Here is a 24,750-nt window from a genome sequence, read left to right on the forward strand (position 1 = left end):
CAGACACCAGGGCGATTAGAAGAGCACAGGTAGGTGCGCTGCGCATCAGAGAGGCTTTGAAAACTAGTTTCATGACTGGCCAGGCTACAGTGTGACAGTTGTGTATGTTTCTCCTTGATGCAAACCCGCCCCCTTTCTTGATTTTAATTCCCTGTAAGCCAACCACCCTCCTACTTCGATCACAGCTGGCAAAGGAAATAAAGTCACTATTGTTTTGAAACCATGCATTCTTTATTAATTTAAAAAAAAAAGGGAGATAACTAATAAGGTAGCCCGGGTGGGGTGGGGGAGGAGGGAAGGACAAGGCCACATTGCTTATTGTAGCCACATTACAAATCAAAACTGTTTGTTTGAATGACAGCCTTCTGTTGTTTGGGTCGTTGTCTGGAGTGCAGTGGCTGGGTGACAAGAGCTGCTCCTCTTCCCCCCCCCCCCCCCCCCGCTCTTTGTTCTTGAGCATCTGTGTGAGGAGGCTATGGAACTTAGGGAGGAGGGAAGGTGGTTGTACAGTGGATGCAGCGGCAGTCTGTGCTTTTGTTGGCTTTCCTGCAGCTCCACCAGATGGCTGAGCATGTCCATTTGCTCCCCCATTAGCCTCAGCATAGCATCCTGCCTCTTTTCATTGCTCTCACTTAATGCTTTCCTGGCCTCCGCCACTGAATGCCTCCGTGCATTCAGCTGTGCCCTATCAGTGCGGGAGGACTGCATGAGCTCGGAAAACATGTCATCGCAAGTGTGTTTTTTTTCGCCTTCTAATCTGCGATAACCTCAGGGATGGAGATGATAGGGGGAGCATAGAAAAATTGGCACCTGCAGGGGGAAAAAAAGGGAGGTTTAAAATTTAAGATGGTACATTTAAGATATGTTTCAGAGAAAAAAAGGGAGACTCTTTCACAGTGAATCAAGCAATTCACAGCAGACAGCACATGTGCTTTAGGTACAAGGTTGCATTTTGCCTTTTATATTGAGCGCCTGCCAGTATGGTGACACATGACCCATGGCTGGGCAACAGAATTCGGTTTCCAGGCAGCCATGGTAAGCCAAAGGGTACGCGGTTTGGGCTTCTAATGCCTTCATAACATGTGGGAATGTTTTCAAACTGAAGCACCCTCCTTTCCGATAGCAAGCAATGCCGGTTGGGTTTGCCATTTAAAAGGAGGGGCTGCGGTTTTCGGGTGGGAAACCCCTCTGTGTGGCTATTTGAGATGATCCCTTCACCCCTCCCCCCGCCGCATGGCAATGGGATGATCCCTTATAGCCAAACGCAAACAGCTCAGCATGAACGGGGTCCTTTTACTGTTCCCTTACAAAAATTCCCCTATTTCAACCAGGTGACCATGAATGATATCGCTCTCCTGAGGCTAACACAGAAAGATATAGACCGAATGTTGCTTGAATGCGACCAAAACCCAAGACCATTCGCTGCCATGCTTTGTGTTGCAATGATTCCAGACTACGTGCTACTGGCTTGGCGTGGTAAAGTGTCCTACTGTGGAGGACAAAATAAGGCATCCCTACCCAGAAACCTTCTGCAAAGGCTTTCAGAGTACCTCCAGGAGAGCTTCATGGAGATGTCCCTGGAGGATTCCCTCTCCATCCCCAGACACGTTAACAGACTTTTCCAGTAGCTGTACTGGCTGCAAATGCATCCCAAGTCTTCAGGGCAAATCAAATATTAAACACTATTGCTTTTAAACCCTGTACCGTAGTTACAAATGTGCACTCGCCAGAGGTGCCTTCTCCACCTTCAGGGTTGGGGATCCTGCCTTGGGTGGGTATTGGCTCCAGGGTGATGAAAAGGTCCTGCCTGCCGGGGAGAACGGATTCATTGCTTGCCTGCTGCGCGTTCTCCTTCTCCTCCTCCTCCTCTTCCTCATCCCCAAAATCCTCCTCTGTGTTGCGTGAGACGCCCCCCTTGCAGGTGTTCACGGACAGTGGTGGGGCAGAGATAGGGTCCCCCCCCTAGAATGCTATGCAGCTGATCATAGAAGCGGCATGTATGGGGCTCTTACCCAGAGCGACTGTTTGCCTCCTTTGTCTTTTGGTAGGCTTGCCTGAGCTCCTTGACTTTCACGCGGCACTGATGTGTGTCCTTGTTGTAGCCTCTCTCCACCATGCACTGTGTGATTTTGGCATATATATTAGCATTTCTTCTTTTTGACTGGAGTTCTGCCTGCACAGATTCTTCTTCCCATACAGCAGTCAGATCAAGTGTCTCCCTTTTGGTCCATGCTGGAGCTCGTTTGTGATTCTGGGGGGACTGCATGGTCACCTGTGCTACGCTGACCAAACAGGAAATGCAATTCAAAAGTTCCCAGGGCTTTTCCTGTGTACCTGGCTAGTGCATCGGAGTTGAAAGCGCTGTCCAGAGCGGTCACATTGGAGCACTCTGGGATAGCTCCCAGAGGCCAATAACGTCGATTTGCATCCGCACTACCCCAAATTAGACCCAGCAAGGTCTATTTTAGCGCTACTCCCCTTGCCGGGGAGGAGTACAGAAGTTGATTTTAAGAGCCCTTTAGGTCAACGGAACGGGGTTGCTTGTATAGACGCATTCATTATAAAATCAACCTAATGCAGCTAAATTCGACCTAACCCTGTAGTGTAGACCAGGGCTTCAAAGTCTCTTATCAATAACTTGTCTCCCATATCTTTTTGTGGCTCAAGAGTTTAATGTCCCAGTAGTTACCACAGTCTTGTATGTTTCCTTTTCTTTTAAATATTGGTATTAATGTTCTTTCACCAGGCATCTTCTCAGTCCTCATGATGAAATTAATCAATTCTGTCAATATGTTCATGTCTAATTGCTGCAGGCACTTCCATACTTTTGCAGGTATGCTGTCGGGGCTGGGAACTTTATTTTTCATGTTGCTCAGTGCTTCTGTAAAAGCGTCTCTAAGACTGGTGCCATGAGACATTACTTGGTTTTATCATATGTCTCAGTTCTCTTGGATTCTCTTCATTCATAAGCCTTCCAAAGTAATTTTTTCACCATTCCTTAATCTGGTTTTCACTGATTAACGTATGCCCATTTTTAATAACTTTGATCTCACCAGTGTCTTTAATTCTCTTATCGTGGGTCTTTGTCAATCTATATATTTCTTTCTCATTCTCCTTTGTTTCAAGATGGGCATATAAGCCTTCTCTGGCTTTAGGCTTGGTGGCTGACACCTCTTACTTTGCTATCTTTTTTGGCTTTTTTTAATACTCCTGAAAATCCTGCTGTTGGAGCATTGTTTGCTGAAGTTTAAAACACTTAGTTTTTCTTCAGAGCCTCTCAAGCTTTCTCATTCTACCATGAGGTCTCATTGGGGAAGAAGACTCTTGCTTTTGTTTCACCATGCAGGCTTTTTGCACATGCTAGAATGTAGCTTGCAATATGATTCCACCATTGATGTGTATTTTCTCTTACCCCTTCTAAAGGGATCTTCTGCAACATTTTTATTTTAAACTCCTTGTTAACTTCATTAAGCTTCCACCACTTGGTTTTCTGTACTGCTTTGGACCATTTTCTTCTCATATGCAATATGTCTCCATAGTCAAGAACCAGCATATGTTGAGTTGTAGTGCTTTCCCCTGAGATAACCTTACAGTTTTTTGTGTTCTTCTGCTTGGCTTGGATTATGAGGAAGTAATTTATCTGTACACTGATACTAACATTCCTATCCACAACAACTACACATTCCTGCATCACTTTCTCTAAAACTATACCAAGTCAATTTCTCTTATTCAACGTCCATAGTATAGTAGCATATAGCCTTCCTCAATATCTCTTGTCTTGTCTTGTCGAGACTTTCCACTTGGTCTCTTGAAAGCAGGAAATCTGTACTTTCCTTTTCATCAATGCCTGTACCAGCTCTGTATTTTTTTCCAGTTAATGTCCCAATGTTCAGGGTATCAGTCTTCTTTTCTGGACTCTCTTCTTTGACCACCTCCATCAGGAATGATGCAGTATTCCTTTCAGTAGCAGAAGGGTACTCTGCTTCACTTTGGAGGAAAGCCCTAGTCATATAGGGCATATAAATCCATTTCTTGGATTTATTTGGTGTTCCAAGCCCCAAACATTTTGTAAGCTGGTTGTGTGTTCCAAACTCAGTGGTCTCTTTTTACTGTGCTCCAGGATTGGGAATTTGGAACACAGTCTTTTCTCCCCTAACTGGCTTTCATCTTCGTCCAACCCCCTCTTTATCTGAGGCCTTGTGTACACTACGGGGGTAAGTCAACCTAAGTTATGCAATTCCAACTACGTGAATAACATAACTGGAGTCAACGTAGCTTAGGTCGACTTACTGCGGTATCTATACTGCACTGGGTCGACGGGAGACACAGTCCTGTCGACTAACCTTGCACTTCTTTTTCTGGTGGAGTACTGGAGTCGATGGGAGAGCTATCCGCAGTAAATTTAGCGGGTCTTCGCTAGACCCGCTAGCATGATCCCCAGTGCATCGATCGCCTCAACATCGATCCCTGGTAAGTATAGACATACCCTAAAGGCTTTGGATTTCTTTGATTAAATACTTGCACCGTGCTTGTCAAAAAACCTAGATCCTCCATTGAAGAGAGTCCGAGTCCAGCAGATCATACATTGTGGGCTTATATGAGAAACTTTCTTTGTGTTTAAGTGGAAAATGTCTTCTAGGGAGTGGTAGCAACTCTTTGATGGGGATGCAAATACTTTGGGTTGTTCTGTAAGTGTTGATCTTGGAGGGTAAACAAAATACCTTCTGTGTGTGTGTGTGTGTGTGTGTGTGTGTTTGTGAAAGTGAGAAACTTAACAGCCTAGGTATGACATTTGTGTCTTTAAGCGTTTGCATACTCAAGTCTGCCTCTGCACCTCAACCCTCACCTGTACCAAGCTTCTCATTGTAGTATTTTCTTGTATTTGCTGTGCTAATCATGCTTTCTCGGGTGAATTGCTGAGGCATGGTAATATATAGCCCTATTCTTTAGCACTTCCATTTCATGCTTCACAGTGTGCTCTGCCGCTTTATTACATACGAAATATATATAACAAAATATTTGGAAGTTCTGACAGCCTGATAACAATTGTCAAGGGTTATTCAGTTGAACTTGAATGGTCAAAGTAGTTGGCCTTATCTATTACTCATTTAAAGTTCAACTGACAAGTCATCTTTCTTTTATCGTCATATTTTATTTGTGAGGTGGCAGGACCCACCCCACGTCTGAGCCCAGCACTTTCATACCTCTTTTGACCCTGATCAGGGGCTGTGCCAAGGTGGTGGCCCTCTCTTCCCAAAAGCAGTGATCAAGAAGGTTGGATCAGACTGAGTGGGTATGGTAAGGTGGACATTCAAATAATATCATAGAAGTTGGAGATGGAAGACTGATTAAGTCATTTAGTCAATCCTGTTCCCAGTGCAGGGTTGTTTTCTACAGTGTATTCTCCACTGTTGTGCTTTGTCTAGAACAGCTTTCAATATCTCAAGTGATGTTGCTTCCAGTGCTTCCCCAAGGGGTCATTCCACTATCTAATAGAGCTCTTTACAATTAATAAAAACAATGAGGAGTCCTTGTGGCACGTTAGAGACTAACAGATTTATTTGGGCATGTCAAGGTTCCTTCCCCACTCTGAACGCTAGGGTACAGATGTGGGGACCTGCATGAAAAACCTCCTAAGCTTATCTTTACCAGCTTAGGTCAAAACTTCCCCAAGGTACAAAATATTCCACCCTTTGTCCTCAGATTGGCCGCTACCACCACCAAACGAATACTGGTTACTGGAGAAGAGCTGTTTGGACACGTCTTTCCCCCCAAAATACTTCCCAAAACCTTGCACCACACTTTCTGGACAAGCTTTGGTAAAAAGCCTCACCAATTTGCCTAGGTGACTACAGACCCAGACCCTTGGATCTTAAGAACAATGAACAATCCTCCCAACACTTGCACCCCCCCTTTCCAGGGAAATGTTGGATAAAAAGCCTCACCAATTTGCATAGGTGATCACAGACCCAAACCCTTGGATCTGAGAACAATGAAAAAAGCATTCAGTTTTCTTACAAGAAGACTTTTAATAGAAATAGAAGTAAATAGAAATAAAGAAATCCCCCCCCTGTAAAATCAGGATGGTAGATACCTTACAGGGTAATTAGATTCAAAACATAGAGAACCCCTCTAGGCAAAACCTTAAGTTACAAAAAAGATACACAGACAGAAATAGTTATTCTATTCAGCACAATTCTTTTCTCAGCCATTTAAAGAAATCATAATCTAACACGTACCTAGCTAGATTACTTACTAAAAGTTCTAAGACTCCATTCCTGGTCTATCCCCGGCAAAGACAGAATATAGACAGACTGAGACCCTTTGTTTCTCTCCCTCCTCCCAGCTTTTGAAAGTATCTTGTCTTCTCATTGGTCATTTTGGTCAGGTGCCAGCGAGGTTACCTTTAGCTTCTTAACCCTTTACAGGTGCGAGGAGTTTTCCCCTGGCCAGGAGGAATTTCAAAGGGGTTTACCCTTCCCTTTATATTTATGACAGGGCATAAGCTTTCGTGAGCTAAAACCCACTTCATCAGATGCATGGAGTGGAACATAAGGTAGGGAAGTATAAATGCACAGCATATGAAAAGATGGGAGTTGCCTTACCAAGTTGGGGGTCAGTGCTAATGAGCCAATTCAATTAAGTTGGAAGTTGGCTATTCTCAACAGTTGACAAGAAGGGGTGGAAATCACTTTTGTAGTGCTAATGAGGCCAATGTAAACAAGGTGGCCCATTTCAAACAGTTGGCAAGAAGGTGTGAGTATCAGCAGGGGGAAATTAGTTTTTGTAGTGACCCACCACTCCCAATCTTTATTCGGCTTAATTTGATGGTGTCCAGTTTGCAAATTAATTCCAGTTCTGCAGTTTCTCATTGGAGTCTGTTTTTGAAGTTTTTTTGTTGAAGAATTGCCACTTTTAAGTCTGTTGTTGAATGTCCAGGGAGGTTGAAGTGTTCTCCTGTTTTTGAATGTTATAATTCCTGATGTCAGATTTGTGTCCGTTTATTCTTTTGTGTAGCAACTGTCCAGACTCCAACGAGAAACTGCAGAACTGGAATAAATTTGTTGGTCTCTAAGGTGCCAGAAGGACTTCTCGTTGTTTTTGCTGATCCAGACTAACACGGATACCACTCTGAAACCTTTACAATTAATAGAATCCCATTAGAAAGTTTTTCTAGTGTCCAGCCTAAACCCGCTCTTCCTAATCATCCTTTCCTTGTATCGGCCTAATGTGTAACCGTTTCTCAAGATCTTTTCAAATAGTAGAGGTTATCATGTCCCTTCCTCCTCCTCTGTTTAGCAGGTGTTCAGCCAAGCTATATGTATACACACCCCTCCCTTCTTATCTGAGCGCTTTCCCTCTGGATGAGTGACTCTCCCACTGTGTAGTGCAGGTGTACTAGCTGTTTCCTCAGGCAGTTGGAAAAGCAAGCAGTCTTCTTCAAGGCTGCCCAACCTCTCCCGTCTCACCAGTATGCACTAAAAAGAGATATAGATTTTAACTTTCCTTGGAGCACTGGTAGTAGTTGACTTTTCTAGAGAACTTATCACCAGAGCACCTGAGTGCTCTTTTGGTCCGGTATCTATTTTAGGTGTTTTTTGTGGTTCTCTACACATCTTCACTACAATATGCTAAAGATTTAGTGTTTTCCAGTTCAAAGCTAGGACTTTACCTACTGTGTCATGGTAATGTGGTGTCTGGCACAGTATGTAAAACAGCTTTTAAAAACATCCTTATTGTTTGGTGAACACTCAAGTGAATGTCCAGTGAATGATACTATTTAAAGAACAACTTTTCTGTACACACCTGCAGATCTTTTCATGAATGTTTTTCAAAAAGATTCCCTTATAGAGTATGTTTGTAGGCAGGAGATGCATTTCAGGAGAGTCCATTGACAATTCTGTATTTTTCAGACTGTATTTTGTGTTCTTGGGGGCATCTGTAATTTAAATATCTGAATTTTGTAACTTGAAATTTATAACTACCATGTATTATCATTAACAACAACTACTGCCTCTTGTATTTAGCATCATGTTTCCTCTCAAATCCTTTCCCAATTAATTCAGTGCTAAGGACAAGGTACCCTTTCAACCAAAATTCTCATCATCCACATAGCTGATACAGAGGTAATCGCAGTGAATGTTTGTCCACACTTCCAATCCCTCTGCTTTGACTCTGTTTGAAAGAGACCACCTCTGTGGGCAAGAGAGTAGTTCAGTTTTCATGTCCATTCTCACTGCTGAGGCTAATAAGGGCCAGTTGTGGTGATGGTTTTTATGATGCGGTCAGTGGGAGTTAGAGACAGAGATCACCAACTCACTTCCTAAACCATTAGACAGCCTCATGTGGAACAAGCCTCTGCTGACCTTGGCTGGATTTCGCTGACAGCCAAGAGGTGGCAGAATGTATCCTGTTCTCCAACCCTTTCACTCATCAGTCACCAGAAAAACTATTTATACTGAAAACTGCCTGTTAGTCTGTGACAGTGAACAGACCATTTGGCATGCCCTGGAAGAGGGCCTTTTGCCATATCACATCCCTCTCCAGCAGTCTCCTGGGGGAAGTCCTGTCCAGCAAGACAATGTCATGGGGCTCTGGGATGGAATCCTAGTAGGGGTTTCAGAGTCCCACCTAAGAGGGCCTCACTGATCTGAGGTACTGGCAATCAGCTTGTAGAGAAGAGCTAGGCTAGTTTCATGTGAGAGAGAAATTTGTTTTCTAGAATCCGATAGAGAGCACTCTGCAGAGAGAAGAACTACACTACTTATATTGGTTGCTTTATGTACATGTTGGAGTTTAAGTTGCATGAAGAAGGGACTGATGGTTTGTGTTGATTTCTGATTGCATGATTTCCTGCCCCCCTATCCCGGCTTTTAAAAAATAAACCTGAAACACCACAGAAGATTTTTATTCCGCTTAACCTGTGACTCTTGATTTATTCACAGTAATGTTTCCTTTTCTGAGTGATGGGAGAGCTTGGGTTTATGACTATGGCACTGCTAATTCCTTGTCTAGTGATTTTCATGCATTCATTGCTGGTGCTGGAAGTTACATACAAAAAATAGTTCCTAGAGTAAATGGCTTAATGTTAAGAAAAGGTACAATAAAAACAATTGTTGTAAATTTCCATCTTGCTACTTCAGTAACTGACTGGAAGGAACTTTCTTTTGTCTAGGATAAGGCATAATTTGGCCTTCATATGATTTTTTCTCAGGGTTGGTCAGGAGCAGTCTGACTCTTAAGGCAATTCTGAAGTACTACAGGTGAAGAATCTAATTATTTCTAGAGTTGGAAAGCTCTCATAACAGTAATTGCGTACGACCTTTTGTGCGACAGCCCTATCACTTGAGCCATTCAAAACAAGATTGGACAAATCACTTCAATATACAGTATCAGCCAGTCCTGCAGTAGGAGGGGGTTGCATGAGGTGATCTAATAGATTATCTCAAATTCATTGATCATTTGTGGTTAGTTTGATGGGAAGTAACTTTCAGCATTGGTTTTCTGAGTTCTTTAGGCTCAGGTTGTGTTTGCATTTTTTCTTCTATGCAGGTCATCTGGATCCAGGTTTCCTAGCAAGTGAGAGAACCTCTTCTGGCAATGCACAGATCAATGAAGAAATTAATATTGCCTCTTCTGACAGTGAAGTGGAGATTGTGGGAGTTCAAGAACATGCAAGGTACTTATTATATTTTTTGCTTTATATTTTAATTTTGAATTCTTCATTTTATCCAAACTCTTAAATAGCCAAAATAAATGAAAAAGAGAAATGCTGACTGACTTCTGATGTTACAGTTCAGCCATGACCAGTGCCAAATATGCAAAATATATACTGTTTTATTAGGTTCTTATACTCTGCCTATCATTGTGATATCAGAGTTGCCTATCTTTTTTAGCCTATTAATGTTTTCAGATGTACACAGATTAAGCATGTGATTTCTATATAAAATATATTGATAGGCAAGGTATACTTGATACTGATGTGATGTGTTTATTCAGTGTACAACTGAACACACTAATAGGGTTACACAAAAATAGGTGTGTTTAAGGTCTCCCACTGTGTGTGTACACAGTGCCCTTAAAAATGTGCACTTATTTCATTTAAGTATTGAAATGGTTTCTTGGATATTTAATTCCCCATTTTAAGAACATTGACCGTTTAAATACTTGCATGGTCAATGTGATAAATGTAAGGATGCCCACTGTGACGCTCTGCACTCCATATTCACCATAGTGATATGATTATGATATGGTTATAATAGAATTATGATGCATCTTGTACAAAATGTCATGTGAGGGGTCAATGGAAAAGTTATGGTTTGCTGAATATGATTATTCTATTTGTATGAATGTATCATTTTTGTATCTGGAGTTGACTGTGCATCTGTATTTCAAATGTGTTTGCTCCTGGGTAACACCCACAAAGTTTGGTTACATCCAGTCTAGCCAGCACATAGTGAAGGGGCTATCCAAGGTAATGGCTCATCAGCGAAGACAGTGGGCCATGGGAAAAGCTTGGCCTCGCCTGATAAGCTTTGTGTGGATGCTTCAGCCAAAATATAGGTAATGGCTGCCATTACTCATCCAAGCATGCAAGGGCAAGTGACTAGATCATGTGATACTGAACTTCATCTCATTGCTTGTACTTTTTCACAAATTGTGCTTGGGGGCTTGGCTTGAAACAAAAGTTGCCTCCACGTGGAAGAAGCTATAAAAGGGGGAGGTGACATGACTACTAGGCCTCCCTCCCCATAGAAGACAACACCTGGAAACAGCTAAAAAACAATGACTGAACTGGGGAAGGGAGGTCTCAGGCGGGAAAGAAGAAAGCCTGCCTGTGTATGGAAGCTTGGTGGACTGTTTGTACTATCTAACAGGGTGAGATTCAAATCCTATCCAGTTTAGAGAATTTAGACTGCATTTTTGTTTTATTTCTTATGGTAATCTACTGTACATTATCACTTAAATCTATCTTTTGGTAGTTAATAAATTTGTTTTATATTTTTACCTAAAACAGTGTGTTTTGCTTTAAGTGCTTGGGGAATCTCAGGAATGGGGACTGGTGCATTGTCTTCTCCACATTGAGGGAGGGGCAGACTGGGTGGTATTCTTTACTGGTCAGGCTTTTGACCAGGGCAAGATGGTACAGCTCTGGGTTCCTAGGCTGTGGAGTTGGGCTGGGGAGGAGGAGGTTACTGGCTGTAGCCTCTCTGTTGTTAGTTCATGAATGGCCAAGGAGAAGTGTTCATGTAACTGCAGCTGGGTGTGTCCCTGTCTGTGTAAGTGCAAGTCCTGGAGAGGATTGTAGCTTGTCACAGCGTGACACAGAGCCCAGGCCAGGGAGAAGATAGCACAGTGATATCCCAGTTCCAGGTTGCATCCCAGAGGGGCCCAGCACACCCACTGTAGCTTAAGAATTAGCCAATATGTTTTTACGAGTCGTAATTTTATTTCAGAACATTTCATGTGCTCAACCTGAGATGAGAATTGGGGAACAAAATCCTAATAGGTGGCAGGCCCACCATGTTTTAATTTATAATCTTTAAGCCTTATATATTTCTTGCATTGAATGCCTTCCCATATCTATCTTTGGACCGAGGTATTATGAAGTAATTAACAGGTTGAGGCCCACATAGAGACTTTTTTTCTCTGTTCTGGGAAACTAAATTGGAAAAAAAATCAGTCGTTATTGTCCACACAAAGCTACGTTTGAAACATGCACAGCTCTGCTTGCTGATATTGGGGGTGGGGAGATAGAACCCTGGCTCCACCTACTCTTCACCCTCTTTGCTCCTTCACCACTTATGGGCTGGTGGGAGGAGGGACGTAGGAAGTATGCAACACCCAAGATCTCAATCCTTTGTAGTTACACAGAAGGCCTTACTCAGTCTGACACCATAGGACCCTGGCACAACCTAGACCTGTGGGATTTTGGGGGGAGGGGGACAGACAGACAGATGGATGACATTTTGTGTGCAGGTTGAGCCTTATCTTATGAAATATTGATAATTCTTTTAAAGACGATCTCACTTGGAATACATGGTTTCTATATCCTGCTGATCTACTATTTAGAAGACCTTTCTCCTCATTGTAAATTAAATTTATTGTCCTTCACTACTAGTTTGTGTAGATGCTAATACTAATCACATTCATGTTTCATCCCTTTCTCTCTTTTTTAAACTTTCTAAGTTGTTTGCCTCAGTAATACTTAAAATGCAAACCTTTCTAAATTCAATGCACAATTGCTAGTGAAAGTTAGTTTTAGTGGACATAGGCTTGCTAATGTGGAAATATTTCCTGCACTTCAAAAAGGAAGGAGAGAGAAGGTTGTTTTTCCAGCACATTTTTCTGAAGTCATCCTCAGCTGTGTTTTCCTTTTGTGCTTATAACTATTTTGCCATTTTTGGGGAGGCCATCTCTCATCAGTTCTGTTTTGAAACTTGCACCTTTTGGTTGTTTGTTTCCTATTTAGAATTTTATTTCTCTTGCAGGTCTAGGCTTGCAGTTATGAAGTATTGATGGGCTTCTGGCAGGGTTGTCATGTTGAAAAGGTTTTAGGTTTTTGATCAGTATTTTTTTGCATGCTTAGTTTGTATGATTGGATTCAGTTCGCACTGTATTTCTCTGCTCCATACTCTGTAGTGTTGCTGGATTGGTGTGGGCTGTGAAACTTGAGTTTCTTTTTTCATTTGTGGTGGTTTAGATTCTAGTGATTTGATGACATTTTTCATCATTAGAAACGGTTTGGTATTTACTTAAAGCACTGAATCCTTTTGGTAGTTATTGGCTGTTTTTTGTTTGTTGAGTGGATTTCCTACCATGCATGTATTTAAAAAATAAATCTTCCTCTGTTTCTCCTTTTCTGTTTTGGGTTTGTTGCATTTACCATGATGACGTATTCACCTCATGCTCAGGTTGTCAAGCATGTTTCCTGAGCTAATGTTTGATTTAACCTTCTGCAGTTGGCTGCCTTGTGTGATTTGTTCAAGGATATGAATTTTTGTTAGGCATCATTTCCATGTAGTAATTAATAGCTAGATTTTTTTCATCTTCAGGGTGAAAAGTTACCTTTAGTTTTGCCTAGGTCCCAAAGGCCAGGTCTACATTGGCGCTTAAGTCGATATAGGGTACGTAGCTCTGGAGTGTGAAAAAATCACGCACAGCCCGAGCAATCTAGCTTACATCGACCTAACACAGTGTCTACACCACGCTATGTCAATGGGAGACGCTCTCCTGCTGACTTCACCTCCCCGAGAGGCAAAAGGTAAGTACTGAAGTTGACAGGAGAGCACTTTCCCGTTGACTCATTGTGTCTTCACCAGACCCTCTAAATCGACACCGCTGCATCAATTGCAGCGGCGCCGATTTAGCACGCAGTGTAGACAAGCCCAAAGAGACTGTCATTTTACACTGGAACAATGCACTGTAACTATCATGTTCTTGTGGACTCAAGCATCATGAGATACTTCTGCTTTGGCCACTGTCTTGTCTTGTTAATTATTATTAAAGGCTTTTTTTTTTAAAGAAAGAAATTTTAGTAGATATATAGAACTCCAAAAGATTTGAGAAAACTGACGGAAAAGCCACCTTGAACTTTACATCTAAGGTTAAATAGCAGGCCGCAGGCAGAATAGGAAACATGAATGCAGTACTTTTAAAGAGCAGTAAAAGAAACATTAAAAAAATCAGCTTGGACAAGGAAGAGTTTCATCAAATAGAATTAGAAAATCCTCAGTCTCCCATCACAGAGAAATGTGGGGAATGTAACCTGAATAGATCTGGGAAAATTCATCTAGCTTTCATCATACAGAATTTTAAAAAATAAATTTGGAACACATGGAGTGGTTTGAAAGATTTACTAGCACTTATTTTAAGAAGGTTATCAGTGGCAAGAGATGTGACAATCCTAAATCAGTGCCAGTAAAAAACCTTTTTACCACTCCATTTTGTAGCAAAATACATCTGTATATTTTTGCTTTTTGTTTTGTTTCTTCCTAAATATTACCAGGTACTTATCTTGTCTGTCAGTAAGGCAGTATAACAGTTAGAAGTATGTTGTAAGGTAACATATTTATGCCTCAGTTTAACAAAGCACTCAAGCATGTGCTTAACTTCAAGCCCATGCTGAAATCCCATTGTCTTTAATCATTACAAGCGTAATTGTTTTGCTGAATTAGTGCCTTATATTTGGACAGTTACAATATTCAGTATTCACACATATGCAGGTAGTCTTGAGTTAATATTGTAGCCTGATCTATAGATTATGAATAAGAATTCCCAGTTATCACCTTAAGGTTAGATAGGTTCTTGTCTCAAGGTCAAGCCCCATATTACAATTATTTTATAATTGGGAATCCTGATGTGCACAGGTGCAACACTCACACTATAGGAACTCTTTTATATTTACAAATAAATCTATTAATACATTTAGCAAAATCACACACACTCTAACTCAGTAAGGTAAATAAAGATAATATAGAAAGTACATCTGAACATCCATACTCTCACCATCCCTTGCAGAACAGCCTGAAATGTTAGCCATTATCTTCCTCATCACCATCACCTTCCTCATCTTCACCAGTGGCCATCATTCTGGCCCCTCCCAAGGGCTACATCTCTCTCCAACTGACCACATGCTGGGATGCCACTTTTATAATACGTTACACTGATGTTACCATGTCTAATGCGTATTCAACAGGGGTTTCTTCCTTCTTCCTTATTTGTATTTCCTCCCCTTACCAATGTTAACATGTCCTTCTATAGGTTACTATATTCATGATTTTAACTCATCATATATGTCAGTTCGTTGCCATGGCACTCTTGCAGATGGCTATTCTGTTCAGAACCTTCCAGAAGCTGGTGTTCGTTCATGTTCCTGTGGTTGGCTCATGTCATTATGGACAAAATTGCCCCCTACACTGTACGTCCAGTTCCCCAAAATGTATGAGTTACCTCAGTTTGTTTATGCTAAAGTTCGTAGGCTTCAATCCTCCTGCTAACTGCTGAAGCCAATATCTTGCAGGATACAAGCCTGTAGGTTCCTTGCATTACTGCTGAATACAATAAAGCAGAATGTTATACAAAGCAGTGAATATAATAGAGGTAAGGATGGCCCACTGGGCTACAGACACCCTTCCCTTGTTAGGGTATAGTTAATAAAGCTTATCACATACATTTAGGGCCTTACCGTGTGCTTAAAACCTGTGCCTTACATAACCTAATAGATGATTGATAAAAGAGAAGTGCCTGCCCAGTTAATATATGTGTATAAGTGACTGTGGGGTGCAACAAAAATATAAATGTGTGACTTTGCACTCCAATTGACCATAAAAATATCTTGATATTCGGTCATTACCATACTGGCTATCTCCACTATACATCACCCTTCTTATACGCGCTACTCACTTGGTTAACCTGATAGGCTACCAACAACGATGACGACAAATTCTGTTGGTACCCTCCTTCTGGCCACGCAGCTGTATGTCCACCTTAAACATCTTGTATCCGCCAATGTACGGATACCCAGAGCAACAGGCCATCACTGGAATTTCCCATGTTGGGTGATATGCTACCAGAGCAGGTACATTGATGCATTTAATGTTGACGTTATCTTCAAGATGACCTACTGAGTGGATAGCTGCAAAGTGACTGAACACATCCTCATCTGGATTGAACACAGGCAAGGAGGTGATGTAATCTTAGTTAAATACGAGTCTTAATTAGGGTGAGTGTGACAGACCCCATATCTGAGTTGTTCTCAGTGGCACTTTTAAATAAGAATTAAAGCAAGTGGCTCTTCCTGTTCCATATTTAAAAACAGTTTCAACAATATAATTTAGCAACTACTAATCCTTGATTAAATGTGGGGCCTTTCCCAATTCTAAATTGTGCTATATGTGTGTACTGTATGCAGAAATTGATATGACAATTGTATCCATTACTACTCCTGGCATAAGTGTAGCCACCTACCATCCTGGCGTTATTGATTAGAGGGCAGACCTTTTTCCAGGTTACTAAAGGTGACATGGCTACATTTATTAGTTTATAGTTAAGGTTTGCCCTTTTACCTGGTATGTCCTTTACAATAGGCCCATTTTAGATACATACTGTTTTCTAGTACATATATACATTGATACCATCAGTTCAGGCAATAAATTCAATACTGTCCATGATAATTAGTCGTCCTTGAGTTCGGTATACTGCCATTTGGGGACAAAATCATATGGCTTCGAAGATAGCAGTGCACCAAAGAGTAAGCTGCTGCCATTGATTCCAGACCACAGTTACTTCAGCCTTAGAGGTCATCATTTGGAGGTTTACAACAAAGTCTGTTTTCTTTGCTTCCTTCACATGGTACAAGTACTGGAGCTTGAGAGTCTGCATGTAATTGGCCAGGTGCTTCCCTGAACAAACTGTCAGGACAGCAAGAGTGCTGCATTGTAGCTGTAATATAGGTATGAATCCTACATTAATATGATGGTGGTTTGCTCAGTGAACTTATGAATTTTAATCTGGGTTCTGCCAAACTGGCCACATTGCTTGACAAACTCTAAATCAAAATTTTGTGTGTGTTATATACACATCGATTAGTTAGGTTTGTCTCAATTAATAATTTAATTTTAACTATCTTTGATTTCTGCAAAGATTGAACCACCCCAGCTGTAATATAGGGACACACCCATTGTAATTAGATTTTAATTATAATACTGAAATAGTGTGGTACCACAAAGAAAAATGTTTTACTAGTAATAATTTTATTATTTACATCTTTGCGCACAAAAAGATTGTTGCAATAAAAACAAAAGTATGAAAAATCCTAAACTAGGCACGTGACACAAAACATAAAAATAAATCCAAACAAGTAATCCCAACATACCACAAACTATACCACCAATGGATTAAATATTGCTGCTCAGAGCAAGTCCAGGAAACCTAAGGGTTGAAATTATTGAATGTCCTGGGTTTACAACCTTGGTTTATCTATAAAATAAGTTTAATGATTTAGTCAGGAGCTTGCTTTTCTTTAATCTTTAAATCCTAGATTAAAACAGAATTGGGCAAAAAAAAAAAATAACACATTCTTTATTTAGGAAGTATAAAGGGGAAATTGCAATTAGATTCAACGTTTTATTTTCATGAACTAGGACCTATAATAATAAGCATGATTTATATTGTGGTAGCAAAGTTTTCTACCTGTCGCTTGTGAGAGGCGTCAATAGTTCCTTAGAAGAATTATTCCTGTGTGAAGCAGAAAGACTATATGTTGATGAATTCCTTTACCATGTTGGGTAAGTCTGGAATTGCAACTAACATGATACCTATTTTTGGAATAATAATGCACAACCAATTAGTTAAATTAGGAATATATCTAATACAAACATGCAAGTAACAAAAAATATAAATACTTAATGCTTGACTATTCCCTAAGGCCGTTACCTCGCTCCTTTTTCTACTTTTTCTCATGGAGGATAGGTCCATCAATGGCTATTAGCCAGGATGGGCAGGGATGGTGTCCCTAGCCTCTGTTTGCCAGAAGCTGAGAATGGGTGACGGGGATGGATCATTTGATGATTACCTGTTCTGTTCATTCCCTCTGGTGCACCTGGCATTAGCCACCGTTGGAAGACAGGATACTGGGTTAGATGGACCCTTGGTCTGACCCAGTATGGCCGTTTTTATGTTCTTATGCACTGCTTCCCCTACCACTTACAGGTTAGAGGAGTAGTAAACAGAGTTTGCTTTATCTTGTACATGCACATTTAGACAAGGTTTTGTCTAGTCTGTCTAAAGGATGCTGAACCTTCTCTCTTAATTTATGGGATATATGTTTTTAAAATATATATAAGATGTTTTATGGGTCCCTACTCTTTAATAATATGCTGCCAAATTCAAGTTAGAAGCAATTTTCTTTGCCTACTTCCCCTTTTCCTCTCAAGCACAGAGTGCAAAAGTACTTTCCCTTTCAGTAACATGTTAGTCGCTGGTCAAAGCCTAAGTGATTTTGCTGCTGAGGATTACTTAGAAATTACAAGCTAAAGGCACAGAGCCTGTTGTCTTGGTGGATTGCAGGGTACGGGCTAAATGCATAGTTACAAGGTCTCTAAAATGAAGCTTTCGGTACTTTCTGGTAAATAAGGGTTTTTCCCTTGTTCCTTTGATACTTCTTATTCAACCATTCCTTTATATTACCGTTTAATTTAGTCTCCTGGGATTTTAACACCCTGCTTTGGTGGAAGTTGGATTTATACTAATAGCTGTGCTTAGACTGTCTTGTTGCTTCTCATTTCTCCATTTGAGTCATTACCCACTGATGAGCATTAGTTGTTACGTTACATTAGACATATGATCATATGAACAAACCCACAAGTTAGGGCGATTAAAAATTAGTCTATGTTGCATTCATATGAAACCTCCTCCATAATCTTTAATATGTTTGTATGCTATGTTTTGGTAGACCACAACCGGAATTCTGAGCAGACTCTACTTCACTTACCTCCAACTCCTACTTCAAATGAGCTCAATTAAATCTTACTAGCTAGCTGCATTCTAAATCTGCGCAATAAGCACTTAACACTGTACATATGTAGAAGTGTCCCTCCTTAAATAATTAACCCCTTAACCAGTTTCAACAATTACTTGAACAAGTCTCAAGAAAAGCAGAGGGGATGGGGTTCTGCTCCCCCTCTCTTCTCTCGATGGCTAATGTGCTCTTATCCGATCGAGAATAATTACCCTGTCGGGACCTACAGAGCAGCAAAGGGGAGGCTGCTGATAGATGGATCTGGGCTCAGCCCGGGAGAGTTGAGGGGACTGAAATAAAGTATCCTGGACCGTACAAGTTCTGAGCCGCTGCGGCCTCTTGGCACCACCTCAAAGTGTGGGTCATTGGGCCAAATGCGACTGCCATAGTAACTTATAGGTACCTCAAAATTACAACCAGTTTACAAAGCCCCCTTAACATGTGTATAAAGGAATCCCCTCCTTGCGTGATTCTAAACACCAGTGACTAGTCGATAATACCCAATGAGGAGTGCAATCAGGCTGAAGTCCCACATCACTCACTTGCATCCCTTACATGGTTATAATTTCCTTGGGCATCTAATGGTGGGAGACAGGTGGTTACTCACGAGGGTCCCACCCTGCCTCTGGCATGCCAAGTGAATCTGATAGTCAAGAAATCAAGTGCTCCTCTGTTTGATGTGGGTCTGTGTTACTACTGTCCTCCAGGAGGGCATACCCTCCCCCTCTTGCTAAGAAAAGCAGAAATAGTAGACTAGAGGCAAAGAACTAGAAAAGAGGAACAATAGCAGAGGGGGAAAGAGCAAGTCCCTGGTGAGTTACAGTGAGTGTTTCTGACAGGAACCAAATTCTGACTGAGAGTTTGTCTGGATTTTAATTTAGATTTTACCAGAGGTGAGTTTACCTATTCCGGGTAGGGAGATTACCGCGGTATACCCTCAGGGTCACTGTTCAGGCACCAATCTGTAGCCTGATCTATAGATTATGAATAAGAATACCCAGTTATCACCTTAAGGTTAGACAGGTTCTTGTCCCAAGATCAAGCCCTGTATTATTAAAATTATTATAGAATTGGGAACCCCGATGTGCACAGGTGCAACGCTCACACTATAGGAACTCTTTTTTATATTTACAAATAAATAATCTGTTAATACATTTAGCAAAGTCACACACACTCTAACTCAGTAAGGTAAATAAAGATAATACATAAAGTATATCTGAATATCCATACTCTCACCATCCCTTGCAGAACAACCTGAAATGTTAGCCATTATCTTCCTCATCACTGTCACCTTCCTCATCTTCACCAGGGGCCATCATTCTGGCCCCTCCCAAGGGCTACATCTCTCCCTCTCCCTGTACAAGTGACCACACACTGGGATGCAAATTTTATAATGTTACTCTGATGTTACGTGTCTAATGTATATTCAGTAGGGGTTTTCCCCCTCTTCCTTATTTGTATTTCCTCCCCTTACCAATGTTAGGTTGTACAGGTTAGTAAATTTATGATTTTAACTCATCATGTAGGTCAATTCGTTGCCATGGCACTCTTACGGTTGGATGTTCCGTCCAGAACCTTCCAGAAGTTGGTGTGTGTTCATGTTTCTGTTGTTGGCTGATGTCATTATAGACGCAATTCCCCGCTAGGCTCTACTTCCAGTTCCCCAAAACTTATGTGTTACCTAAATTTATCTATGCCAAAGTTCATAGGCCTCAATCCTCATGCTAACTGCTGCAGCCAGTGTCTTACAGGATATAAGCCTGTAAGTTCCTTGCATTATTGTTGAATATAATAAATATATATTGTTGAATATATATATACTGTTGAGTATAAAAATCAGAATATAATACAAAGCAGTGAATATAATACAAGTAATATAATACCCCACTGGGCTACAAAAGCAATAAAGGACAATGGCTTATTTTTTTAAAAAATAATTGTACGAAACATAGGTATGTCTACTATAATCGTTGCAAGGCATGTATCATCTCTGTTAATGGGAATCTGGTCTCGTGTGTGTGTGTGTATATATATATATATGTGTGTGTGTGTGTATATGTGTGTGTGTGTGTATATATATATATATATATACACACACAAATGTAGTAAGTCATGTTGGCAGACCTTCATGGACTCCACAAATGGAAAAGGCACGAGCAAATTTTGAAGAGAGACCTGTTAATTGGATGCAAATTAACACCTTGAAATATTGCAACGAAGGATTTTATATGGAGAGTTGACAGTAGTGTTAATGCTTTTGCTCTTCGCTTTGTTGCAGGTGTGCCCATCCTAGGGGAGGTGTGATTCAGAGTGTGTCTTCCTGGAAACATGGCTCAGGCTCACAGTACATTAGCACTCGGCAAACACAGTCATGGACAGCGGTGGCCCCCCAGCAGAATTGGGCTTCACCCCCAGAAGTAGTTGATCTCACTTTGGACGAGGATACCAGACGCAAATATCTACTGTAATGCAATGTCACTGTGTTTTTGCCCCCACCATCCCTTCCCCTCTTTATGGCACGGAAGTTCATTGTTGTAGCTTCAGCTTCAGAAGCCCTGTTCTTAGCGTTATGGACTTAAAACTCCTGGAGAATTTCCTTTTCCATCAGAATGCAGTGTCATTTTAATATTGCTTCAAATATTTTACCTTCTCAAAGGAGGATTTTTCCTAGTATGAAAACTTGATAGCACTGAATTTAAATGACACCTATGGTTATGCATTGTGTGTGTTAATCTAAAGAAATAATTGTGCAGACAGATACACGCTCCCATCCTCTCCCACCACTGATATCAAAATGATTTTAATTTACCAGTAAATTGATTTTGTTGCTAAAGCTAGTGTTTTTGCTGTGTGAGCATCAGAGACAGTGATGGCCTGATTTTGAGAGGTGCTGAGCCCCCTTCCATTGATTTCAGTGGAACTGCAAGTGCTCAGCCCTTCTGAAAATTGGACCAACAGCATTTACCCAATTTGATTTGGTTTCTTCACCAGCAGGACTGTCGTTTTATAGAAAGGCCCATAACATGCACTGGACAACTTTTTAATTCAAGGATTGTCATTTTCTGTTGTAATTTATAGTTTACATTCTGTTCAGTGCTGTCTTCTGTCTTTCTTGGCTATGGTGTTTTGTTGGTCATTTGCCACAGCATGTTACATTTTTTTCCCCCCCAAATAACAATGACTTAATAGCAGCTGATCAGCACAAAAGCATAAGAAAATAGTCACAAAAAGACTCAGCATTCCTGCCCATTTTAAAGGAATCTGAATCCCTTGCATTTTAGGATCCTGATTTTTTTTTAACCATGCCTCTCAATCTTCTTCCTTCTGAAAGGTTCCTTTTGTACTTTACCTCTTTCCTTCAATCATCTTCTCCAAAAAACTTACTCTATCAGGCCCCATTCCAGCACAGCACTTAAGCAGATGTGTAATTTTAAGCACCAGAGTAGCTCCATTGAAATCAATGGGGCTACTCAAATGCTTAAAACTGTCAATGTGCTTAAGTACTTTGCAGGATCAGGGCCTACACTTATCCTTTGGTTTTAAGTAGTTCTGCCCATTTACCTATTCTTAGGTCATGTTTTCTATCCTAGTGTTTGAACCTCTCTTAGGGTCTGATCCTGCAAACACTTACCTACCAAAGCTGGATGTTTACTACAGTGAAATCAATTGGACTAGACACTCTAGTATGCATTAGTCCCTATAGTAAGTATTGAAGTAGCCCTTAATCACTCACACTGGCTCCTGTTCAAGGTAAAAACCAAAGACTAAACTTCAAAACAAGAGGATGTTCACTTTAAATATCTATTGTGCAATTGAAATGTGTCCTTTTGTATTCAAAATGCTTTTAATGGGATTTTTCTACAGTTCCAACACAGAATTTTTACCAGGTAGGGTTATGCAGCAAGTAGAAAGGACACCGCAAGTCCTGATCTGGTTGATTTGGTGTCAGTTTGCAAGAGCACAGGGTGGCTTCCAAAAATTTGCTGTATGGACAAGAATTTTGCCTTTGGTAGCACAGATTTGTTAAAAAAAAAATTGATTCTAGTATTGTTAATAGTAAACAGTTTGCTTTGCTTCAAAAAGTGGAAAGGTTGTGACTGCACTTTAAAGAGCAACTAGGTAAAGGATTTATGTTCTGTTTTAAAAGTTTCTAAAACATTAAATGGTGATCAGCGTGTTGCATGACCATAATCTGTAAGATGTATTTGGTGCTTCTGGTAATTGGTCTCTTTGTTTGGGGGTGGGAGGGAGTGTAGTGAATGGAATCCATACTCATTGCAATAGAGAACTGTCCTGTAATATTGGTTCACTATATTAATAGTGACTATTGATCTTTTTTCCTAATTGGTTAATTACATAACTCATCCATCATTTTAGCAGATTAGCACCATGCTGTAGGTTAACTGGGAAAGATGATTTAGTGTGGCTGCTTTTTACTGTTTCATGAAGTTGTCTTTAAAAGATCAGTTTCTAAGAAAGCTGCAGGGACCCATTTGTAGTCCTTCCATTTAAAAAATTGCAAACAGACTTTCTGTTTCTCAGTTTGTATATGATGTGACTTCCATGTATATATAAAAATGACTGCATCCTAACCAAACTTCCTTCAATTGTGCACTGTGTTTGTTTTAAACAAATCATGTATTTTAGTCTGATGCTGGTTTTCTTTTCTTTTATTTAAAACACTACATATTTCTTTTATTCTTTTAACAAATTTTAAAGGGTAGTGATCTAAAAACCACAATCACTGGATAGCTAGGAAGTATTTCTTTTTTTTGTTTGGGGGATTTTTTTTAAGAGAGCAAAAGGTGCCTGGACAATTTTGCTCTTCTCAACAGGAAAGTGAAATGTTAGCCATTGTATGGCGAAGAACCAATGCACTTGGGGCCTGATCCCAAAGCCCACTGAAGGCAGTCGGAGGCTTTCCATTGACTTCAGTGGGCACTGTCTTAAGCCCTTTGTGGTTCAGCAGTTCCTCTATTGCTAGCGTTTGAACTTGGAATCTTCTGCAGTGGAGACAAATCATTGCTCAGAATTTAATGTTTAAAATGTGCAACTCTAATTAAAAATTTGGTTCTTCTTGACACTCATTATTTAGTTCTCATTTTCCATCTAGTATTTAATGGTCTTCGGAGGAAAAAAATAATAATAAGAGTGTTATATATATATATATATATATATATATAAAAAAAAAAATAAATATATATATATTTTTGGTGCAAGATGAGACCTTCTGTTTTTTGAAACAAGTCTGTAGCATAAAGGTTAAACTATTTTAAGACAAAATAAAAGAGTGTATTATTTAAACAATATTACCTTGTGTGGGAGTTTTTTTTTCCACTTCCATTTAATACTGTGATATTTGGAGTGCCTCCAAAATAAAGCCTTTAAGCTCTGAGAGTGGGTTATATACTTTTAGAATTCAGTACTATTCCCTTCTCTGACATTCAGTTTGATGCCTAGAATGTTAAATGTTTTATTTCCTCACCACAAAAGCTTTCCTTTATCCAGCATGTCAAAGACTTGGTCCAGCACAACAATTTTGGATTATAGTACTGATGGTACTGATGGGAGGTGACAACTGGTAACAATGAATAGTGGATTCCTATATTTATTTATAGGACCTAGGTACACCATGGGTACCAGCAAGACAGGTTTCTACAAACCATTCCCACCATGTGCCTTAAACCTTACCGGCAGGGACCACAAGTAGGGATGAGAATACCATGTCCAATTCAGTCTCAGTCCTGATACTCAAAGCCTTCCATAGGATTCACTCCAGCTACTTGGGATCACAACTCTTCCTCTGTGACCACCCATGTCAGCCAAGTTCTATTGGAACCATGAAACTGACCAATAGGGGGAGACTTCTGAATGTGGGAGACAAAACTTCCCCTGGAGTTGGATCTAGACTATGGAACTCACTCCTGCAGAAGATAAGAATGACGTGGGCCTCTCCACATTCAGAATTAAATGCAAAGTTCCTTACTTTGACTTAACTTTCCCATTACCTTTCAGTCTGCTCATGCATAGGAGGGAAGCAAAGGGAAAGAAAAGAAATATACTACCTTTCAAGCTATTCCTGCAGGAGAAGAGGGTAGAGGAAGAGTTTTGTTTAGTATCAGTCTTTTTGTTAGATGAGGACGCAAGCTGGTACTACACTAAGTGCCATATATACTAAATACAAAGATAAATAGGGAGAGGTGCTGAGGGTATTTCACTCTTCATACCCA

The 24,750-nt window shown here is 40.5% G+C and overlaps 1 protein-coding gene across 1 annotated transcript in view; it reads left to right on the forward strand.

The window, feature by feature from the left end:
• ARK2N (arkadia (RNF111) N-terminal like PKA signaling regulator 2N) overlaps positions 1-23,751 on the forward strand; it is a 74,309-nt gene extending 50,558 nt beyond the window's left edge. Inside the window, exons 4-5 of the mRNA XM_074952312.1 lie at positions 9,553-9,679; positions 20,799-23,751. Coding sequence (XP_074808413.1) covers positions 9,553-9,679; positions 20,799-20,988 — 317 coding nt within the window. The 3' untranslated portion in view covers positions 20,989-23,751. The remainder of the gene's footprint in view (positions 1-9,552; positions 9,680-20,798) is intronic.
• Positions 23,752-24,750: the final 999 nt, after the last annotated feature.

Source organism: Natator depressus, chromosome 5 (assembly GCF_965152275.1).
Source record: "Natator depressus isolate rNatDep1 chromosome 5, rNatDep2.hap1, whole genome shotgun sequence".
Taxonomy (NCBI): domain Eukaryota; kingdom Metazoa; phylum Chordata; order Testudines; family Cheloniidae; genus Natator; species Natator depressus.